Source organism: Amblyomma maculatum, chromosome 5 (assembly GCF_055883805.1).
Source record: "Amblyomma maculatum isolate TAMU_Amacu chromosome 5, ASM5588380v1, whole genome shotgun sequence".
NCBI classification, from domain to species: domain Eukaryota; kingdom Metazoa; phylum Arthropoda; class Arachnida; order Ixodida; family Ixodidae; genus Amblyomma; species Amblyomma maculatum.
The window spans coordinates 162346517-162367548 of NC_139348.1; the positions used below are offsets into that span (position 1 = coordinate 162346517).

The 21032-nt window shown below is 43.7% G+C and overlaps 1 protein-coding gene across 1 annotated transcript in view; it reads left to right on the plus strand.

Moving 5' to 3' along the window:
• The first annotated feature begins 348 nt into the window (after positions 1-348).
• LOC146190163 (uncharacterized) overlaps positions 349-21032 on the plus strand; it is a 94566-nt gene continuing 73882 nt past the window's right edge. The window contains exon 1 of the mRNA XM_084605428.1: positions 349-421. Coding sequence (XP_084461554.1) covers positions 349-421 — 73 coding nt within the window. The remainder of the gene's footprint in view (positions 422-21032) is intronic.

The following is a 21032-nucleotide window of genomic DNA, read 5'->3' on the forward strand; positions in this document are numbered from 1 at the left end:
TTTGACATTTTACACGAATAGCCACAGATGGAAAATTGAAGCTTTGGTCTATGAGCAGCCATATTCACCCAACAGCTCAGCGGTGCCAAACTTGGCCGTCTGGTTTAATAATATTCGCTCTCATAATAATTCAATAAGCTTGAGCTGTAAAGGAAAAATAAAGGGTCGCGCCTTGGATTGCTGCTGATACCAGAGGCACCGCTGTTGACATGTCATCCGACAGTGACCATTCTTTGAAATCCTGGCGTCAACGAGGGGAAGCAACTACTTCGACCGGCAGCTTCGATGTCCTCTACGGCGCCACGATGCTATCAACAGAAACGCATCATCACGGCTGCCCAGTATAAAATGGGACCACCATGGATTGCTGGGCGCAACAGCAACGCCAAGATGAACCAACCCGTTCATTCTTCTCGTACAGGTGAGCAAACCCTACGAGATGTCATTTCGAAGTAACAATGGCTGCTTACTTTTGCTCACAGGCAGTTTGTGAAACGTTCTCGATTGTGATTGTCTCGCTTAGGTATTTGCTTATGCTGAGCAGTGATATAGAGGCGAATCCGGGCCCCAATGATACACATATTGCAGAACTGAAGTTAACTGCGCATGACATTCAGGATATTAAGAAAGAAAAAGTTCTAACCAATCAAAAATTGAACGCAATAGAAAAGAAGCTTGAAAAAAGCTTGAAAACGAAGACGAAAACAAGCCTGGAAAACGAATAACTAGAAGCCAATGCTCTTGACTGTTCTCTATGTGAACGCGCGAAGTATTATTAATAGAGCGCATGAACTCGAAGCAATCCTATTGGCATTCAAACCCGACATCGTTGCAGTTACCGGGACATGGTTGCACAGCAACATTTTGGACCAAGAAATCGCGCCGCCGGGCTACACAATATTGAGAAAAGACAGAGAATCAAGGGGTGGGGGCGTCGCCTTGCTTATTAAAAGTGAAATACAATACTTAGTCATGCCAGACGTGCCGGAAGTGGAAACGGTCTGGTGCAAGATCTATTTGGCAGATCGTGTTGCACATGTTGGCGTTGTGTATCGGCCGCCAAATGCAGAAAAAACCTACTTAGACCCTTTGTTTGATTACATGCTAAACCGAATGTCCGGCGGCCAGATACTTATGGCAGGAGACTAACTTTCCCAAATTTGACTGGAGCTCTCTGTGTGCGGGAACTGCGACAAGCTGCATTATAGCTGACTTCCTATTCACGATTATTTTAACTCAGCTATAGTTACCACACCCACTCGTATTCGGGGGCATCCAGTACAATTCTGGACCTAATATTTGTAACCGACCACTTTCTGCGAGGTACTGTCGACATCCGTACACAGGAAAGCCTTTCTGACCATGAACTAGTGATCTGCACTTTACACGTGACAAACCTCATTCTTTCTAAGTGCTTATTGAAAAGAGTGCATGCCTTAAACAGAGCAAATGAGGCAGTCATAATTACATACCTTGCACATGAATACCCAAACTTTTATGATCTTTGCACAAATGAACAAAATAGCATTAATGAAGTATGGATGCGATTCAAGGCACACAATGCACATTGCATTGACTGTTTTGTACCGTCAATAGTAAAAACCACCCGGAAGAAGAATCCCTGGATCACGCGTGACATAATACTCGTAAAACTCAACATTAAAAGACTACGCAAATCTAACAAGTCGCGACCTGTCCCAGCCTACTCATCCCAGATAAGTGCTTTAACAAGGTCTCTAAAAAACAAATTTCGTTGCGCGAAAGAACTCTTTTGCAGCCCCACTTTGAATAACTTCATCAAAAGCTCTCCGCACAAATTTTGGCGGTATATTAATGACCATCGTCACCCTTCTCCAGCACTTTCTCAGCAGCAGAACAGAGAAAAAGCATATTCATTCAACCGATACTTCCAATCTATTTTTACACCAGACAATTTTCATCTTGATGAAAGCAGACTGCACCCTACTAGCCATGAAAAACTGCCAGGCATGCCTATTATATCTGGGGCTGGACTGTTATCGCTGTTGATAAACTTAGATGAGAAGGAAAGCAACGGATCGGACGGAATCCCGAACAGTTGTTTTGAGACGGTACGCTGAGCCAGTCAGTAAGTTTTTTCAAAGTCGATCCGTGAAGGCCACCTGCCATCGCAATGGAAAATTGCTAAGGTAATCCCCGTACACAGATCAAGTAATTTCTCCACGCCGGCTAACTTTCGTCCTATTTTCCTTACCTGTACTTGTTGTAAATTACTAGAACACATCATTTTAAAATATATTACTAAGTTTGTAGAAGAACTTAACCTACTCAGTTCAAATCAGCACAGTTTCCGATCCGGGCTCTCTACAGTAACGCAGCTCATAGAGACTGTTCATGACTTAACGCTCGGCATAAACAACCAATCCCAAATTGATATAATATTTTTAGATTTTTCAAAAGCCTTTGATCGCGTGTCGCATTGTTATAAAAACTAAGGAATGTATTTGGAGATGGGCCGATTATTTGTTGGATTAAAGATTACCTTACAGATCATTACCACTTTGTAGAACTAGATAATTGCACTTCAGACACGGTTCCCGTTCTCACCGAAGTCCCCCAAGGCTCAGTGCTTGGCCACCGAGCAATCGTCCCGATCGGTTCGTTGAAGTCGATGGTGACGTGACGGTGTAGATGTTTAAAAAAAGATAGAAAAGAATGATGCGCTTGCCCCATCGATGACGATGACCACCATGATGCTTAAGTGATCCGCGTCCCCTGGAGCTCTTCAGCCATACGCCACTCAAGCATCCATAGGACCGATGGATCGAGTTCGCGTCGGGCGGCTCGCCGGGGCGGGGTTTGCGTGTTCTTGTCTTTTGGTTCTTCGCGTCTGTCGGGTCTTTTCTCTGATCTGGTCTCTGGTCAGTTCATGTGTGCGCCTTGTCTTCAGATCCGGGCTGGGAGCTTGGCGGCGGTAATTAATTGGTTGGGTCTGGGCAGGAAGGGCGAAGCTGCGCCGCGTTATCCCAAGTCTCTCGTTCGATGGTCCCGGCGTAAGCATGACGTCGATGCTCCAAGGCAAGGATGAGGTACGTCGCACCTCCAACCAAAATGTTACGTGGCGACAAGCAAGAGAACGGCATAACATGGTGACATGGTGAAAAATGACTTAATGGCTGTCCTAGCACGAAGGCTCCTCTTCTTCTTCTTCTTCTGCCTTGATATATGGCACATACCCACAAAGGGGGATTGGCCAGGGTTCAGTGTGAAGTGCCAAATGTCCTACACAAACTGAATTAGTTCATTAAAGTAATTGTCAAATAAACAAAAACATAAGACTTAAGATCACAAAATTGATTGAAAGGAAAAATACGAACGAAAAATTTGGAAGTTTGTAAATTTGGAATACAATTAGGAAGGGAATTTGTCCGTAGCTGTGATGTAATTATGTAAGTACTGACAAATTTGAGGCAACGCAAATCTTTTCGCACTCGCACCGAAGGAGAGTAGAAGCGGGACCGACAACGTAAATCCCAAGCGTGCAATTGGAATTTCTAAATGCACCCTCCTCTGATGTGAAAACCTTCGGCAAGCGAGAAGGAAGTGATCAATATTTTCAATCTCACCGCAAGCCTCACAAAGGTTTGTGGGGCTGATTCCGCATTTACATAAATAAAGCTTTAGGCAAGGAATCCTGCATCTCATGAGAGTCATCGTTACCTCACACTGCCGTGATTTACATGAACGAACTTTCCATGAGTATATGAGTGCTGGTATTCGGCTGTAGATAGCAAGGGATCATTACGTGGAGTGGCTAGGTATGGATAACGCTGGAAATGGGACATTCTAAAAATGGTGATATTAGGGATGGTGCATGAAACAGATGCATCAAGAGTTGATTTAGCCAGGAAGTCTGCCACTTCATTCTGGAAAATACCGCTGTGACCGCGGACCCAGATGAAGCGTATTTCTTTCACCTACCCCGGTATGAAATACTTTAGTGAGCGGCTTAAAAAAGCATCCCGTGCTCACTCCAGTGATAACAAAACAAAAAGAGAGTCTGATAGAAAAATTATTTTTGATTGACTGCAGGAAACTTTTAGTAGTACCAGCCTAATTGCCATAAACTCTGCTAAAAATATCGATGTGTAATCCGGGACACGCACCGAAAAACGCCAGGAAAGAAACTCTGAAAAAATTCCAATCATTGCTTTCTGCGCAGTCACAGACGCATCAGTGGCAATTACAGTGTGATCGGGGAACTTTTCAAGGTGATCACATAGGAGACTGGATATTAGACTTGAAGGTAAGTGCTTCACATTAGATGGAAATATAGGATCATAATTTATATCCACAAAGGACGTTGAGCAACCAATAGGACATATAGAACCGAGGTCCACACCAATGTTTGCTAAAATGCTCTGCGTGAAAACAACCTGGGGCATGCAGACCCTTGGCCACTGGTGACTGAGAAAGAGGGCTGGGTTTGACACAAAAATAGTTATAGCCACAACGGGGGCAGCCTCAAATAATCGCAAGAATGATCTAACAGTTAGAAGGCGGAAACGGGAGTTAAGGTCCGGAATGCAGGCCTCGAAGTACAGAACAGTGGTAGAGACTGACTGTGGAAGCCCTATGCAGAGGCGCAGCGCCCGTCTCTCTAAAAACAGCAAAGGATGCAGCTTATATTTTGGACACCCAGAAAAAAGAATGCAGCCAAATTCCAAAATCGGTCTCACATAGGCTTTGTACAAAAGAAGAAAAGTATCTCGATGCATACCAAATTTCCTATTACTTATCCGTATGAGCCTACCAAGGGCACGCTCACCTTTCCGAACATTAGACGATGTGAGGCCTCCAATCCATACTAGCGTCATACGTAATGCCTAAATACCGCACAGACTCCACTTGAGGTATGACATCTGAGCGGTAGTTTAACGAAACATATAAGGGGGTTTTGTTTTAAAAACTAGCACACTACTTTTGCACACATTTAAAACCAATTTTATTTTGTCCAACCAGACCTCAAGTGCATTTAGGTAAGCCTGTAGTGAACGACAGAGGTCATGAATATTTTTTGCAGAGGCGAAGAATGATATGTCACCTGCATATACATATACAGTGACATCAGGATGAACCGGAATATCACACATTATTATATTAAAAAGGAGTGGTAAGAGCACAGAGCCTTGGGGCACCCCTCTTGTCTGTACATAGGTATCAGATTAATGAGCCATCAGTACAAATGACTTATCCTCATTTCAAAAATTCCCTGATCCACGCATAAATGTAGAACAGAGGACGTAATAATGACAACTTGTTTAATAGAATGGAATGTTCAATGCTGTCATAGGCCTTAGCAATATCGAGCGTCACTAACGCTGATACCTCCTTGTTGCACATTGCAAGGTGAATCCTGCTTTCTAAATCTACATGTTTGAAAGGGTACGTATACTTGCGCGAAGAAGACGGGACACAAAAAAGGCACATATACGACATGTATGGAGCGAAACTTCGAACTGGTTATAATTTTGAATAGGCCGATACATTTATACCGGCGCTGTGCAAACACAAGAAAAATAAACGCACTGCCCACGTAGCGTCCCACCGCCAGGTGTTCCGACAGACAGCAAACGTGTAAAACTGATATCCTTCGATATACAGTAATCAAATACAAGAAAAGGCCACGACACAGATAAAAGGGAAGATGAAGCATGAAACATTTCTTAGCAAAATCAGTGTCAAGGAAATAAATAAACAAAAAGAAAAAAAGAAAACAAAAACAAAAAAAAAAGAAATCGGACAATGTGTAAAATTTCCTCATCGTAGCAAAAGCAGTGTCAAAAAGTAAGAAATAACTAGATGCCGAAAGGCCAGAACAAGGCAAACACGGTGGGAAAAGGCTTATCTAACTAAACAGCAAGCGAAGGCTAGGTGAACAACCCACCAAAACTAAGGTGAGGTCAACAAGAAAACGAATTTACACGTGTCCATCTAAGGATGTTATCTCTTTGTCCAGTAGTACGACAGAAGCAGTGCTAATGCATTTGTCACCAGTGTTATTAATATGAAAGGCTTCTATTATTTCTCTACTAAGTTTAGTTTCAGCAAGTGCGAACTCTGCACTACTCCTGGAAACGTAATACTAGCCCTTGTTCAATTTGTTCCAACTCATCCTTTGCCTCCTGTGGAGTCAACACTACTGAACTTAATGACTGAGAAATTGTGTGAGTTTCTATTTCGTTCCATGAAACGACGCAAAGCCTTCCTGTGCTTAGGGTTTGACAGATAAGTATTTAAATTTTTGTTGTACTCGTCCTTTGCATGCGCTATGGCTCTCTTAAATGACGCCGAACAAAATTTGTAGTTTATCCAGTTTACTGGGCTTTGGTTATAAGAAAGGCTCTTCCATGCTGCTTTCCTACGGCGGAAAGCTTTTTCACACGCATCATTCCACCGTGGGGATGGCGACTTATTGTTTACTGCAGACCGCACAGTGAACTGGGAATCTACAGTAGCATTCGCAATTGAGGAAAATACCTGTTGTGCTTTGTCGGTCCGACATGAACAAAGGTTTGATGTGAGGGAGGAGAGTTGCGAAGCTGCATATTTGGCGTTGTTTACTAGTTTACGGTCAAAAGTGCTATCTCGTGTTGGGCTCATCATGATGGTAAATGTTATTGGAAAGTGGTCACTAGACGTACCACTGTCCACTGTTGACCATCCTCCTATACCTATCCCACCTGCTACCAGGGATAAATCGCTGACAGATCGCGAATTTCCGCGCATGAAGGCTATAGCCCGAGAATTGCAGCAGCGCACAGCATTTGCAGACATCCACGTCCATAACAGCTGTCCACATGAGTCAGAGTAGTTACCCCAAAGAGTATGGTGACAGTTAAAATCGCTTGCAATAAAGACACTATTAGAATTTGTAAGTAATCTGTCAAAATAATCTGTGCTACGTGCACTTATGGGGTAGTAGACGTTAGCGACTGTGACAGGGCCACACTGCGGCAATGTGATATCTACAGCCAAAATCTCACACACAGGATTCATTATTATTTTGCTTATTTTTGCCCGGTGACATAATTTTGACGATATCAAAGTCAATAAGCCACCGCCCCAATCGGCGCGGAAAACACGAAATTTATTTAAGGTAAATGACTTTGCGGGGAAGAGCCAAGTTTCTTGCAAGAGCACTATGTCTGGCTTATGTGTTGAAAGGAGAAGATATAAATCTGGAAGTGAAGATACAATAGAGCGACAATTATACTGCAGAACTTGTACACCTGCCATGATTACTTTCCTAAAATTAAGGCCGCAACAGCTTCTTTTAACACATTGGATTGCGGTAAAACTTTGGAAGGCCCTTTTTAGTTTTGGTCTGGGAAATGGAGGACTTAGAGGGTGAGGTAGAAGCACGGGGCTTCTGAGTAGGGCATGCCATTTCAACATCATTAGAGCAAACACCTTTGCGAGAAATGCTTACAGGGACACTGTCGATAGGCTGCACTTGAGCCAGCACTAGAGGAGAAGCTGCATTTAAACTCTCAGCACAGGTTTGAGATGAAATAGATGCTGGAGTCAGCACAGGTTGAGATGGGCAAGATGACTGGCTACCAACAATGCCAGAGAAGGCTTCAGTAAAGCTGGTAACCATACGGTCAACCACGACAGAAAGGGCTTTTCAACCGTTGTCACAACTGCGGTAGACAACGGGGCCTCAAAGTCTGGAGTAGAAGGACGCACACAGTTGGCATAAGTGTGCCTTTTCTGATTAAGAAGGGCATAAGCATCTGCTCGAGAGCAACGATTCTCTTCAATTAATTCCAGTAACGCCTGCTCCTGAGAACGTTTCTCACAACTGGCGTCATCAGCCGAGTGCTCGTTACTACATTGTCAACAGCTAGGTTTTGCAGCGGTACAGCTATCAGAAGAGTGGCCTTCCCCACACACCCTGCATCTAGTCGCCGACTTACACGCTCTTCCGCTGTGTCCAAATCGCCAACAGTTGGTACATTGAAGGGGGCGAGGACGTAGCGGGTCAATGCGATAGACAATTGGCCAAATTTCAACTCAGATGGACACATGAGACCGGCAAAAGTTGTTATAACTGACTCTGTAGCAACATGCACCCCGGCCACCATGCGAGAGCAGCAATACACTGAAAGAACACCAGCTCCTGCGTCCTGAAATTCCTCCAAAGTTTCTTGAGCAGTAGATGCAGTATCCACTCCACGCACAATACCCTTAGTGCAAGCCAGCTGTTCAGAAATAAAGACTTTGACAGGAATCGAGGTAAAAGAACTGCAGCGTAGCAAATATGACACACAATGTTTGCAGATTTGCTAACTATACCTCGTCTTCCGAAAGGTCGCCCCTCAGAGATATCAAGATAGTGATCCGTCAGACTCTTGAGTTGCTGCTGAATAGTTTTTGGATTTTTCATTTTCAGCATTCCATCGCCTATCGGTATGAGTGCGACATGAATCACATCGACACCATTTTTAGCAAATGAATCCAGAGGCAAGCTTTCAATCGGCAAGCTGACGAACCAATCTGCCGAGCCCCCTACCGGGGAGGTGAAAGACATGCCTGTGCGCAAAGTAATGAAACCTTTACATTACCAAATCCTATGAAGCTAGCCTAAAACCTGGCCAAAACCCCCCTGAACGTGGAAAGGCCTCACCACGAAGAAGCACCAGGCACAGAACACCTTGAGTGAACCACAGGACAAGATATCTACTCCACGACCGTTCTGGACAATCTGCCGCCTTCTTCGCTTCTTCGCAGAGCCAGAGCAGAGTCAGTCGAGGAGATTCTTCTACTACTGCACTTCTGCTACTGCACGAGTGTGCACGAGTCCGCCTCTGCCGATCTTCTTCTTCGCAACAATATCCTAAGGAACTCAGAAAGAAACTAAGGAGAATGCGAAAATGCAAATTAAACATGGATAATATTTGAAGGTTTGTTCCTTATTTCTTTCCTTTTCGCGAAGTGTCATTTTTAATTCTGCTGTAAAATGGCATCCCGCACCATACTTCCCCTTAAAAATTCAACATGCATTGCTGATTTGCATTTTTTTTCCTTCTTCAAAATTAAAGACTACTAGGACATGTTTTCTTGCTCTTTTCAAGAAGTAACCTTTTTACATGTTGTCTAATATGCTGCCCATTTCCCCTTGTTTTCAAAGAATTTGATTTCTCCTTTATATAGCGATATTGTAGCGAAAAACAGACGAGACACACGAGAAGAGCGAACAACACGAGCTACAATATCGCTATGTTCATGCACCCAAAAAGCCCAAAAAGCCACACTTTTCCTTTATGTCCAGCTATGGCCCAAATGGATGGGAACAAATAGCTTGTTACACTGGGACAGGAGTTAGCCGACGACGACGACCTGAATTATATGAAAAGAGCATTGAAATGTCTTGGGGTAGGCAGTTGCGCGAAGATTGATGTAATTCGACCTGTCTTCAACAGGTTCTTTTCCTTGTTGATGGAGAACTGCCCGTCTTTGGTTTCAATGTCCTGCGTACTGCCTCAGAAAAAAAAAGTGCATTTTGCGTTTTCCCCGCCGATTTGCTGAGGGGCCGCAAAAAAGATTTTTTACCTTCAATTAAAGTTTTTTTTCCTCGCCAGTTTCAGGGCGAAGGCCTCACTTGCCTCATAGCATGGTCAATATTAACAGTAAAAAAATGCGGAAAAGGAGTGGTAACAAAAATATAACCTGATTTTGTATCGCATTTGCTACGCAGGCGTTCTTCGCGCAGCATTCAAAGTGGTCTCGGATCGTTTCGTTTTCTTTTTAGCAGCCACCTGCTATTCAAGTTGGAGGTTACTTACTAGAACGAAGTTGTAGGGGGGACGTCGTAAGAAATAAACCGCAGAGGCAACAGTACGGGGTGGTGCCAAAGCACAAGTATTGAACGCAAACATTTAAGGAATCCAGCCTATCTCCAGCACTCAGCTTTTAAGACCTCCGCTACTTTTTTCCCAATAGCCAGAAGAAGGCCAAATAACACCAAACACGGACAAAACATCGTGGAGACAGGTGTTATTCCGTAGACAGAAGGTGTGGGCTCTGGCTCTCAATGCGGAAGAAGCGATGATAGCAAAGCACACTGATGCCTACTTTCGATAAAATGTAACTTACAAAAGTAACTTAGCAAAAGATGTCTTACCAGAAACAGAAGTTACATAACTAAGATATATGGTGTCATCTACAGTTATGCATGTATGTACTCTTACATTTTTTTTTTCTTTGCTCTAACAGGCACAGTAACGGCAAAATGCCGCGACCGATTGCAAAGAGAGTGAGAGAGCCTGAACCTGAACTGTCTACTCATCAGCGATATTCCAATGTGCGTGGTGAGTGATTGAACGGATCCGCTCCAGTCTGCTCGTGGTCTGAGTGAAGAACTTTTACTCGCCAAACTCCCTGCAAAGCAGAAAATAATTTGTTTTTTTTTTTTTAAACATGTGAGAAATTTTCGTCATTGTCTAAGGTAGGGAAGCATAACTCATTCCGCACGTCCCGCGGCTCACGCGACTTTTCTTAAACTCAAAAAGTTTATTTCTGTTCAGCACAGCTAATTTATATTATCCAAGCAGCACTTCGGCACCAATAAACAATACTAGATTATGGCGCTAAAGGGCAAAAAATTCTAAAGGGAATTTTGCACCCTTAAAGAGCAATGAGGCGAAAACCATTACAGCGTGGAGAATCGTAGCCCTCCACTACGGCACCTCTATCTCCCTCTCTTCTTTCACTCCTAATATCCTCCCTTCCTGTACGGCGGCGCGTTACTTGTGTCCGCGGAGAATTGTGACAGATACTGCGTCTTTTCTATCCTGTAAATCAATTTGAAATGCCGCTAATGCCTGCTGTATTAACGCCTCCTAGACATCTAGGTCTGCCTCTGTTTGCAGTGTGGTGTGGCGTTCGAGGAAGCGCCAACTGAAAGGCGCCGCGTGGACGCTTGTGGCAGAGAAACAACTCGAGTTAATACCATTCCAGTGGAAATCAAGAAGACGAAATGGGCAGGTCATGTAATGCGAAGAAATGATAACCATCGTCGGTAACTAATTTGATTCCAAGGGAAGGAATGCATAGTAGGGAGCGGCAGAAAATTAAATGAGAAAATGATTTTAGGAAGTTTGCTAGGGTCGAGTGGATACAGGCTAGCAAAGGACCGTTCTTTCGTTGTTGTTTTTTTTTGATGGAATATGGTGAAGGTCTAGGCCATGCAGTGGCTATAGTCCCGCTACTGATGATGACGATGATGATGCCTTGAATATAATTCGCAGTAGCAGCGTATTTTGCGTGATTTTTCTGAACAGTTTATTGCCTTCTAGATATTACAGCCATTCGAGTTCAATGAGTGATGCAGTGAAACATCTCATCAACTAAGTGCTATAGATCGAAAGCAGTCGACAGCGCTCTTTCTATCAAGCCTGTTGAAGGCCTAAGTCTTTTAGGTATGTGCTGCTGTGTTGCTACTGTCCTGCTCCGTAGCTTCCACCTCTTTTCTACTACACCGCTTATATGCTTAGCTACGCAGTGATGTTGTGTCTTGTCAACTGCATGCACATTCGACATGCTTCAGCCGAACAAGAGCATTTATTTTTTTTTTGCTACGTGCTGACAAGAGCTGCTCATGATCATGGATCATGAGCAGCTCTGGATCATGGATCATGCTGGATCGTGGATCATGGAAAAAGCAAGAGAGTTCCAAAAACCCATCTGCTTCTGCTTTATTGATTATGCGAAAGCGCTTGACTGCGTACATCACAACAGATTGTGGCAAGCTCTCCAAGAGATGGGAGTTCCAATTCACCTCATCTGTCTCCTCAGGAACCTGTATGAAGGGCAAGAGGCCACAGTCAGAACTGGGCATGGTCTTCATGATTGGTTTCCGATTGAGAAAGGAGTGAGACAAGGCTGCATACTGTCGCCCTGACTATTTAACCTATATGCTGAGTGCATCATGAGGAAGGCCGGTCTGGACGAGTCTTCAGCTGGAGTGAAGATTGCTGGGAAACGTATCAACAACCTTAGATATGCGGATGATACCACTTTAATGGCAGAAAGTGAAGTGGAACTCAAGAGACTTCTGATGCGCGTACAAGAAGAGAGTGAGAAGTTTGGGCTTAAACTGAACATTAAAAAGACAAATATCATGGCGTCTTGCCCCATCAAGTCCTGGAGCATCAAGGGACAAGAAGTAGAAGCTGTGACAGATTTTCTCTTCTTGGGCTCCAAGATAACCCCGGAAGGAGACTGCAGCCATGAATTTAGGAGACGCCTACTTCTGGGAAAGAGAGCCATGGCTAGCCTTGACCGCCTAGTAAGGAGCAGAGACATTAGTCTGCCAACCGAGATCTGTATAACTCGTGCTATGGTATTTCCAGTTGTGATGTATGGATGCGAGAGTTGGACTGTGAAGAAGGCTGACCGCCTAAGAATTGACGCGCTTGAATTGTGGTGCTGGCGGAGAATCTTGAGAGTTCCTTGGACGGCCCGAAGATCAAATGAGTCGATATTGTCGACCATAAACCCTGACTGCTCATTGGAGGGTCAGATTCTAAAGTTAAAGCTCAGTTACTTTGCTCATCTGATGAGAAGAGAGGAGTTGATGGAGAAAGATTTAATGTTGGGAAAGGTTGAGGGTCACCGGAGAAGGGGTAGGCAGCGAACGCGATGGTTAGATGGCATCCTCGAGGCGCTGCAAATGAAGTTATGTGATGTTAGGAAGATAGTGAGAGACCGGAAAGCGTGGCGTGATATGGTCCATAGGGTCACGAAGAGTCGGACACGACTGAACGACTGAACTGAACTGAACTGACAAGAGCAAACGTCGTGAGAGAATGTTAGGCATATCACAAGTATGACGTTCGGCTGTGGGGAAGACGAGTCCCAATTTCTTTTTCCTAATTTCATGCTCTTATATTTTCTTCCTTCCTCGCCCCTCGCTTCTTAGCACTATCTTCGTGTCACACCAGCCTGATGTGCACACCATCCTGCTGCGAATTGTCGCGCCGCCACGCTGCACACGCCACGGTGTGGCAGCTAGCATTTTGCACAGGACGCCAGAAAAAAACCTAGTGGTACGGTACCGCTGAGACCAGCACTTGAGAGCAAGGAAGGACTTGCAGCAGAAAGGATGCCATTTTTTCCTTCCTTTTTCACTCGAACATGCTCGCTCATAAAGTGCGACTTACGTAGGATACGTCTTGATTTCGTTTGTAGACTCCTCATGTTTTATCTCATTACAGTCACGTGCCATGATGTCAATAAAATTACACTTTCTTATTCGTCATGCATCTCGCACTTGGTTTAGTCTGTTAAAATACTAAAGCTGTTGTCGACACCCGAGGGATGCTTCGACCCTCCTTTGTATAACTTTTTGCAGGCCTCCAGACTATCAAAAATCTATAAACAAACTCCAAGCAACTCCAAGTTTTATATCTTCTTAGCAAATAACCTTCATATTGTCGAAATGAATCCTAGTTGATGCATCACAGAGATACGGAGAGATCTGGTATATACAGACACGTAGATTGACCACAGTGTTCTCCTCCTGGAACAGCAACAACTCCTTAAAGTTCAGCTATTACAAGAACACATGTATCACTTTTACCCTTGCATACTCTGCAATTGTCTCGATAGTGCGAACCCAAAAGAAACGAGCGCAATATATATTTCTCAGCGCAGTTTACAATGTGGCAGTCAAACATCATGCAACCATGATAAATGCCAGCAGAGCTTAAGTCACACAGCTGCAAGAGAAAGGTCTTTTGTTGGAAAATAGAATAAAGGCCAAGCCCGCTGTTATAGCTGTAAACGCACGCTCCGCGATTGCTAAGCATCTATATGAACCTATTATTGCCGCCAATTTGACCGGCGCTCTTCGAAGCGAACGGCAACTGAGTATCGCGCAGGTTTTGAAACTGCAGTCTTAAACTGCAAAGTATCCGGGAACTATGACTTTACTACACGAGTGACGAGTACGGCTGTCGTCTTGTATAAGCGGTGAAAATGTGGATGGACATTGTGACGCGGATTTTAGCCATCCTAGTGGCATATATATTCCAAGAGAATGTTTACCACGAAATAAGGTTTGTATTGCTCTACTTCATTCCATTTGGTTCGTATGCAATCTTCGCCTCTGCTGCTTTAGTTACTGCCTTGGACAGCTACAGTCAAGGCATATAAGGAAACTCATTGAGTGATTACAGTAATCTTTCTTTTAAGGCTCCAAGGCAAGGAAAAGGAGCCTATCAGGCTACCGAGAGCGAGAACTAAGCTACGGCGAAAAAAAAAAGGAAAATTTAAGGGAAAAAGCATCACGCACGTTATTTCTCTATGAACGTTAAATTTCTTTCCACAAATTTCGCTTCTGTCAGCTCAGTTCACCTAAGAGCATGCAGCAAACATTTGTTGAAAACACACAAATGCGATAAGGCGAATGCCTTTCCTGAGAATCTCTGCATTCATTTGTCGCTATTTCACACATTTGTTTATTTCTCTTTCTTTTTTTTCGCTCTGGTTTCTTTTTTTTTGCTCTTTTATTTCATATTGCATATTTTACACAATTTCGACGGCCGCAGATGTTTTGACATCTAATAATCTGATCTGGCTCCAAATAACTAATTATTCCATATCAACTAAATTTTTTACAAACATTTTCTTGCCCTCTACCTCCTATAAAACTATTCGTTTACTAGTGAATCAATTCATTTCTCGACAATGATGGTGTGACACCTCCGCGAGCACACACATCCTGCCCACACTCACAAGCCTACAAACGTTTTCATCTTAATAGCTTTAAAGGGGCCCTACACTTGCCTGGAAGCCCCTTTCACATAAATCTGCAGGCTTGCTTGCTTAGAAGCACAATGTAGCACCCTTTCGCAGAAATCTGCAGGCTTGCTTGCCTGGAAGCTCAATGTAGGACCCTTTCACGCAAATCTGCAGGCTTGCTTGCTTAGAAGCTCAATGTAGGACCCTTTCACAGAAATCTGCAGGCTAATTTGCTTAGATGTTCAATGTAGGACCCTTTCACAAAAATCTGCAGGCTTGCTTGCTTAGAAGCTCAATGTAGGACCCTTTCACAGAAATCTGCAGGCTAATTTGCTTAGATGCTCAATGTAGGACCATTCCACGCAAATCTGCAGGCTTGCTTGCTTAGAAGCTCAATGTAGGACCCTTTCACAGAAATCTGCAGGCTAATTTGCTTAGATGCTCAATGTAGGACCCTTTCACGCAAATCTGCAGGCTTGCTTGCTTAGAAGCTCAATGTAGGACCCTTTCACAGAAATCTGCAGGCTAATTTGCTTAGATGCTCAATGTAGAACCCTTTCACAGAAATCTGCAGGCTTGCTTGCTTAGAAGCTCAATGTAGGACCCTTTCACAGAAATCTGCAGGCTAATTTGCTTAGATGCTCAATGTAGGACCCTTTCACAGAAATCTGCAGGCTTGCTTGCTTAGAAGCTCAATGTAGGCCCTTACACAGAAATCTGCAGGCTAACTTGCTTAGATGCTCAATGTAGGACCCTTTCACGCAAACCTGCAGGCTTGCTTGCTTAGATGCTCAATGTAGGACCCTCTCACAGAAATCTGCAGGCTTGCTTGCTTAGAAGCTCAATGTAGGCCCTTTCACAGAAATCTGCAGGCTAATTTGCTTAGATGCCCAATGTAGGACCCTTTCACGCAAATCTGCAGGCTTGCTTGCTTAGATGCTCAATGTGGGACCCTTTCACAGAAATCTGCAGGCTTGCTTGCTTGCTTAGAAGCTCAATGTAGGCCCTTTCACAGAAATCTGCAGGCTAACTTGCTTAGATGCTTAATGTAGGACCCTTTCACGCAAATCTGCAGGCTTGCTTGCTTAGATGCTCAATGTAGGACCCTTTCACAGAAATCTGCAGGCTTGCTTGCTTAGAAGCTCAATGTAGGCCCTTTCACAGAAAAATGCAGGCTAATTTGCTTAGATGCTCAATGTAGGACCCTTTCACGCAAATCTGCAGGCTTGCTTGCTTAGATGCTCAATGTAGGACCCTTTCACAGAAATCTGCAGGCTTGCTTGCTTAGAAGCTCAATGTAGCACCCTTTCGCAGAAATCTGCAGGCTTGCTTGCTTGCTTAAAAGCTCAATGTAGGACCCTTTCACAGAAATCTGCAGGCTTGCTTGCTTAGAAGCTCAATGTATGACCCTTTCGCAGAAACCTGCAGGCTTGCTTGCTTGGAAGCTCAATGTAGACCCTTTCGCAGAAATCTGCAGGCGTTGTTTCAACCGCTTACTGCGTGTTAGCCAACTCCAACAAATGTGTCTCGTTGGCCTAGTGATAGCATGTATTACTTGCAACTAAATGGTTAGACGTACGGTGGCACCACTTAAAAAGGCATTTCTTTTTTATTGACGACTCCTGTTTCTGCAGATCGACTAACCAGATTTCTTTCATCGGCGTCGATGTCGTGTCTTGTGCCAAAAGTCTGCTCATGCTCCCGCGTTATTTACTGAGTAATTATTCTTTAACTAGTGCGTACTTATTGAAAGCTTTTTTCATCCGGATGGAGACGCTAACTAGACAAGCATTAAGCATTCTCAACACAAATTAAAATCCTTGCAGCATTTTGCTGAGGCGGACTCTGATGAAGGTTGCTTTTTGATTTTTTCAACACAGTGAAAAACACTCCTTTTATTATGGTAAGTAGACCTGCAACCTTTCGCTTGCGTCCTCAAAAAGAAACGTAACAGGGCATGAGAAAGTATGCTTCTTTTTGCTGAATCATTTATTTATAAAGCAGAAAGTGTGAGTGATTAAAAAATTTCGCTTCCTTAATCGACTCAGCAACATTTTAAAGGTTAATTTTAAAGGGAAGCACTAGACACAACTTCGATACAATGAATATCTTGGGCACATTTATATAGAGAAATTTATAGCCTTTGTTTCTTGACCTGAGTTGGGAATGAGCGCATCATAATGAACAAACCATACCAAAGGAGCCGCAATAGCGCCTTTCGAAAAATTGTTTTTTTTTAGCATAATCCTTATATACTGTACAACTGCTACAAAATGAAGAGCCACCTGTATTTTATCGTTCACACAATTCATCTATCAAGAAGCGGATCTCCATTACTATACTCCGTTTCATACATTAGGTGCAACGCAGCGAAAGCTACGCAAGTAGTCCGCAAGAAAAATATGGAGGCGTATCACTTCAGTTCAGTTCAGTCGTTCAGTCGTGTCCGACTCTTCGTGACCCTATGGACTATGTCACACCACGCTTTCCGGTCTCTCACTATCTTCCTAACATCACATAACTTCATCTGCAGTGCCTCGAGGATGCCATCTAACCATCGCGTTCGCTGCCTACCCCTTCTCCGGCGACCCTCAACCTTTCCCAACATCAAATCTTTCTCCAGCGACTCCTCTCTTCTCATCAGATGACCAAAGTAGCTGAGCTTTAACTTTAGAATTTGACCCTCCAATGAGCAGTCAGGGTTTATGGTCGACAATATCGACTGATTTGATCTTATCACTACCGGGGCGTATCACTACCCGCTCGTTTTGTGACCGAGTGGTTCTTGCAGAAACGAACTCTATCCCGACCATACAAATGTTCAATAACTTGCTTCACGCGCCTAGACATCTTCGCAGTGCGGATCTTATAGAAAAAATGCGCAACGAAGAACCATTTTCTCAAAAAGAGATGCGCAGCGCGGAAGGCACAGCCAGCGCCATCTAGTGGCACAGCTGGCAAAGTTGCGGGGCAGCGAAAACGCGACACGAACGAAAACGACATAAAAACATACAAATTCACCGAATTCGATCATTTCTCCCTAAAAAAAGGTGCTCTTTATGAAGTTGATGGCAAATGTAAGATGTATTAAGCTTGCAGACAAAATAACTATTATTTGCTCTCGTCAAGAGCAAGCACTATTTTTCATCGCGGATGCGGAGAGCGCGAACAAGAGTTGTAGCTTTGGCAGTGTTGTACTTGATGTATGAAACGGAGTATAGACGCCAGGGCAGGCGTACGGCTAGTGCGCTGTTTTTACCACATGGAATTTTTTTTTTTTTTTGCTGTTGAAGAAATTAAGTGGTGAATTTTCGGTTCTCCGAAAGTGTCATTTCGAACAGCGTTCTCGCTGTACATTCATCAAAGTCAAAGGCAAACGCCTTACTTCATGATGGTCGAAATCATATTCCATAGAAAAACATAGAATAGACTACGATCGAATAAAGATGCGCACCTCATGTAAAAATTTGCTAAAAAAAATTAAATAAAGCTAATCATATTTTATAGCCGTATGGCGGCACGCAAGGGGGTCCTAATAACAATGCTTGAGGGATTATATTAATATAGTGACAGAGATATTATTTACAGTTGTGTGGCAGTATTTTAATATACTCTCAAATCCTTGCTGCTTTCGTCAAAATGCACGTCTTGATTTAATCTCATCATCATCATCATCAGAAGGGTACCCATGGCAGGGCGGAGGTCTCTTCGATATTCCTTCGGCTAACGTACTCATGTGCTAGATGCATCTTCTTAACCCCTTCAGACTTCCTAATATCATCCGCCCACCTAATGGTCTGCCGCCCTCTGCTACACTTGCCTTCCCGTGGAATCTACTTTATCATTAGCGACCATGGGCAATCTTCTCTTCGTACTACATGTTCTGCCATGCCCATTTCTTCTTTTTGATTCCACTAGAATGTCAGTAACTCGAGTAATTTCTCTGACCCACTTTGCACGCTTGGTATCTCTTAACGTTACACCTACCATTTTCCGTTCGATAGCTCTCTGCGTGTCCTCAACTTAAGTAGGTCCATTTTCATTAGCCTCCACGTTGCAGCTCCATAAGGGAACTGATAAGATTCAACCGTTATATATTTTTCTCTCGAACAATACCTGTAAGCTGCTAATCATATTCTGCGAATGCGTGCCAAATGCGCGCCATCTCAATCTTATTCTCCAAGTTATTTACTTTTCATGGTCCGGATCTTACTACCTGTCCCAAGTAGACATATTCACCTACTACTTCCAGTGCTTATAAGTCAGTGCAGAAGTTTAGCAAATTTTGTTATATTGTCGATGTTAGTAAGGACATTGTTCGCTTTGGCCCTGAGTGCATATTCAGGCTGCCACTATTCTTAAGAGCCTGCCCACTTCTCTCCATGTTATACTGTCTTATGTCGGCCACTTCACGCTTATTGATTAGCTTCGATATCTCTTCCAGTTCAATCATGTCTGTTGGGTTGAAGGTTATCATGCATTTTGTTTCTGAGTGAATTAGTACTTTTGCACTAAACGTATCTTTCAATCTTTAGCAAAACTTTGATAAATTAAAACAATCTTCTGAATGTAGGTCTATTATCTGGTAAAAAACGGTCGAGACAAGTATTTCCTCCTTATAGGGCGTCTTTCCCTCAGAAAATTTCGCCTACACTGAACTCTTTTATCATGGTCTGCATTCAGCGTGCAATAAATATCTATCTGAAAAAGTTAAATGTAGACAAGGTATAAGGAGCGAAATAATATTATTCTGGACTTCATCAGTAGAAACTGTTTTCTTCACCATAGAAGCAAGTCTCATGACTTCAGTTTGAGGCGATCATTAATATTTGTGCTCCGAGAAGCTTCGCATTAGTTGAAAATGGTGAAACTAACTTTGTCCAAATATGTCACGCCCGCAGTTCACGCCGAATGCATCGATGAAGACGTTGATCGCTGCGCCCAGCGTGACTGGATTTGTGTCCCGACTCAAGGTCAACCGGCATGCACAGGTAAGCCAGCTGTTTATGGCTCTAACATCTTAACAATAACTTTGAGCTTTTGCTTTGTTGCGTCCTTCGACACAAGGCAGTTAAAAAGCAATGGGAGCAACTGTAGAAGTGTCGTACTACCAGAGGCGATAGGTGCAATTCCGGTGTATGCATCCTTCAGACTCTCTCACCTTAATTTCGAACTGCCACTTATCGCCGTTATATAACAAGTTGCTGATAGAGCGTCAGGTCAATGACCCAGCGTTCTTATTAACTATCCAGCAGGACGCACCTCTCAAAAATACCATCGTTATTTCCCCCGCATAGTTAAGCCGTTTGACCAGCACAAATGTCACTTTCCACAGTAATAGCTATAAAAGAAATTCCGAGATTCTCTGCCTGCGCGTTAGGTGGAATGGAAACTACACTGTTAGTGTGAATTTATTCTCTCGATGGAGGACAATCAAATGCTTCACTGTTATTCACCGATGGAGCGCCCTCAACACAGTCAGGTACCGATCTAGGTTACCGTATTATGCCCAATCTGACTGGCATAAGCTACAATTTTCTCAACAATGTTCAGGATTCAGATAATGGCGCTCGGAGCTACATGCCTTCCCAGTGAACGCTCCGGGTTTAAAGCGTGTGGACTGCTCGAGGTTCGTTGCTACATATCGCCCATAAGCATGAGTAGCTCATTGAGTCATGTCATAGGCGGTATACGAAGAAGGAAGTATTAGAGAGATTTAGCACACCGGGGTCCGTGATCCGCCACCGCGCGTTCCACTGCGCATGCCCAGATCACTTTGATGCCGATAGATGGCGCCACATACTGGATGTCGGTACATAGACCTGCCGCATCGGAGCCAATCAGCTTGAGCGCCCCGCCAACGAGCGGTGGAGGGTTACGGTGACGGATCGCGGATCACAGTATGCTAAATATTATTGCCATTGATATTGCAACTTACCCTCCTCTTTTTATGGTGGGGCAGGACAACAACCAACCACGGGTTCGATCGAACTTCACGAAGCCGAAAGCACAGGCTACTCGTCACCACACGCAAATTGTGGCAATTAATGATGCCGCATTCTCAACCAAGTACACGGGGTGTGTGATTAGCGGCAAGAAAACAGGACTCCGGATCTACAATGAAGATGTTTATTTACCCACCGCGGTGACTCAGTGCAGCTCGATTACTGAGCCCAAAGACGTGGGATAAAATATAGGCTGCGTCTGCTTTCTTTTTTTTTTCGGCGGATTTGAAAAGGAAG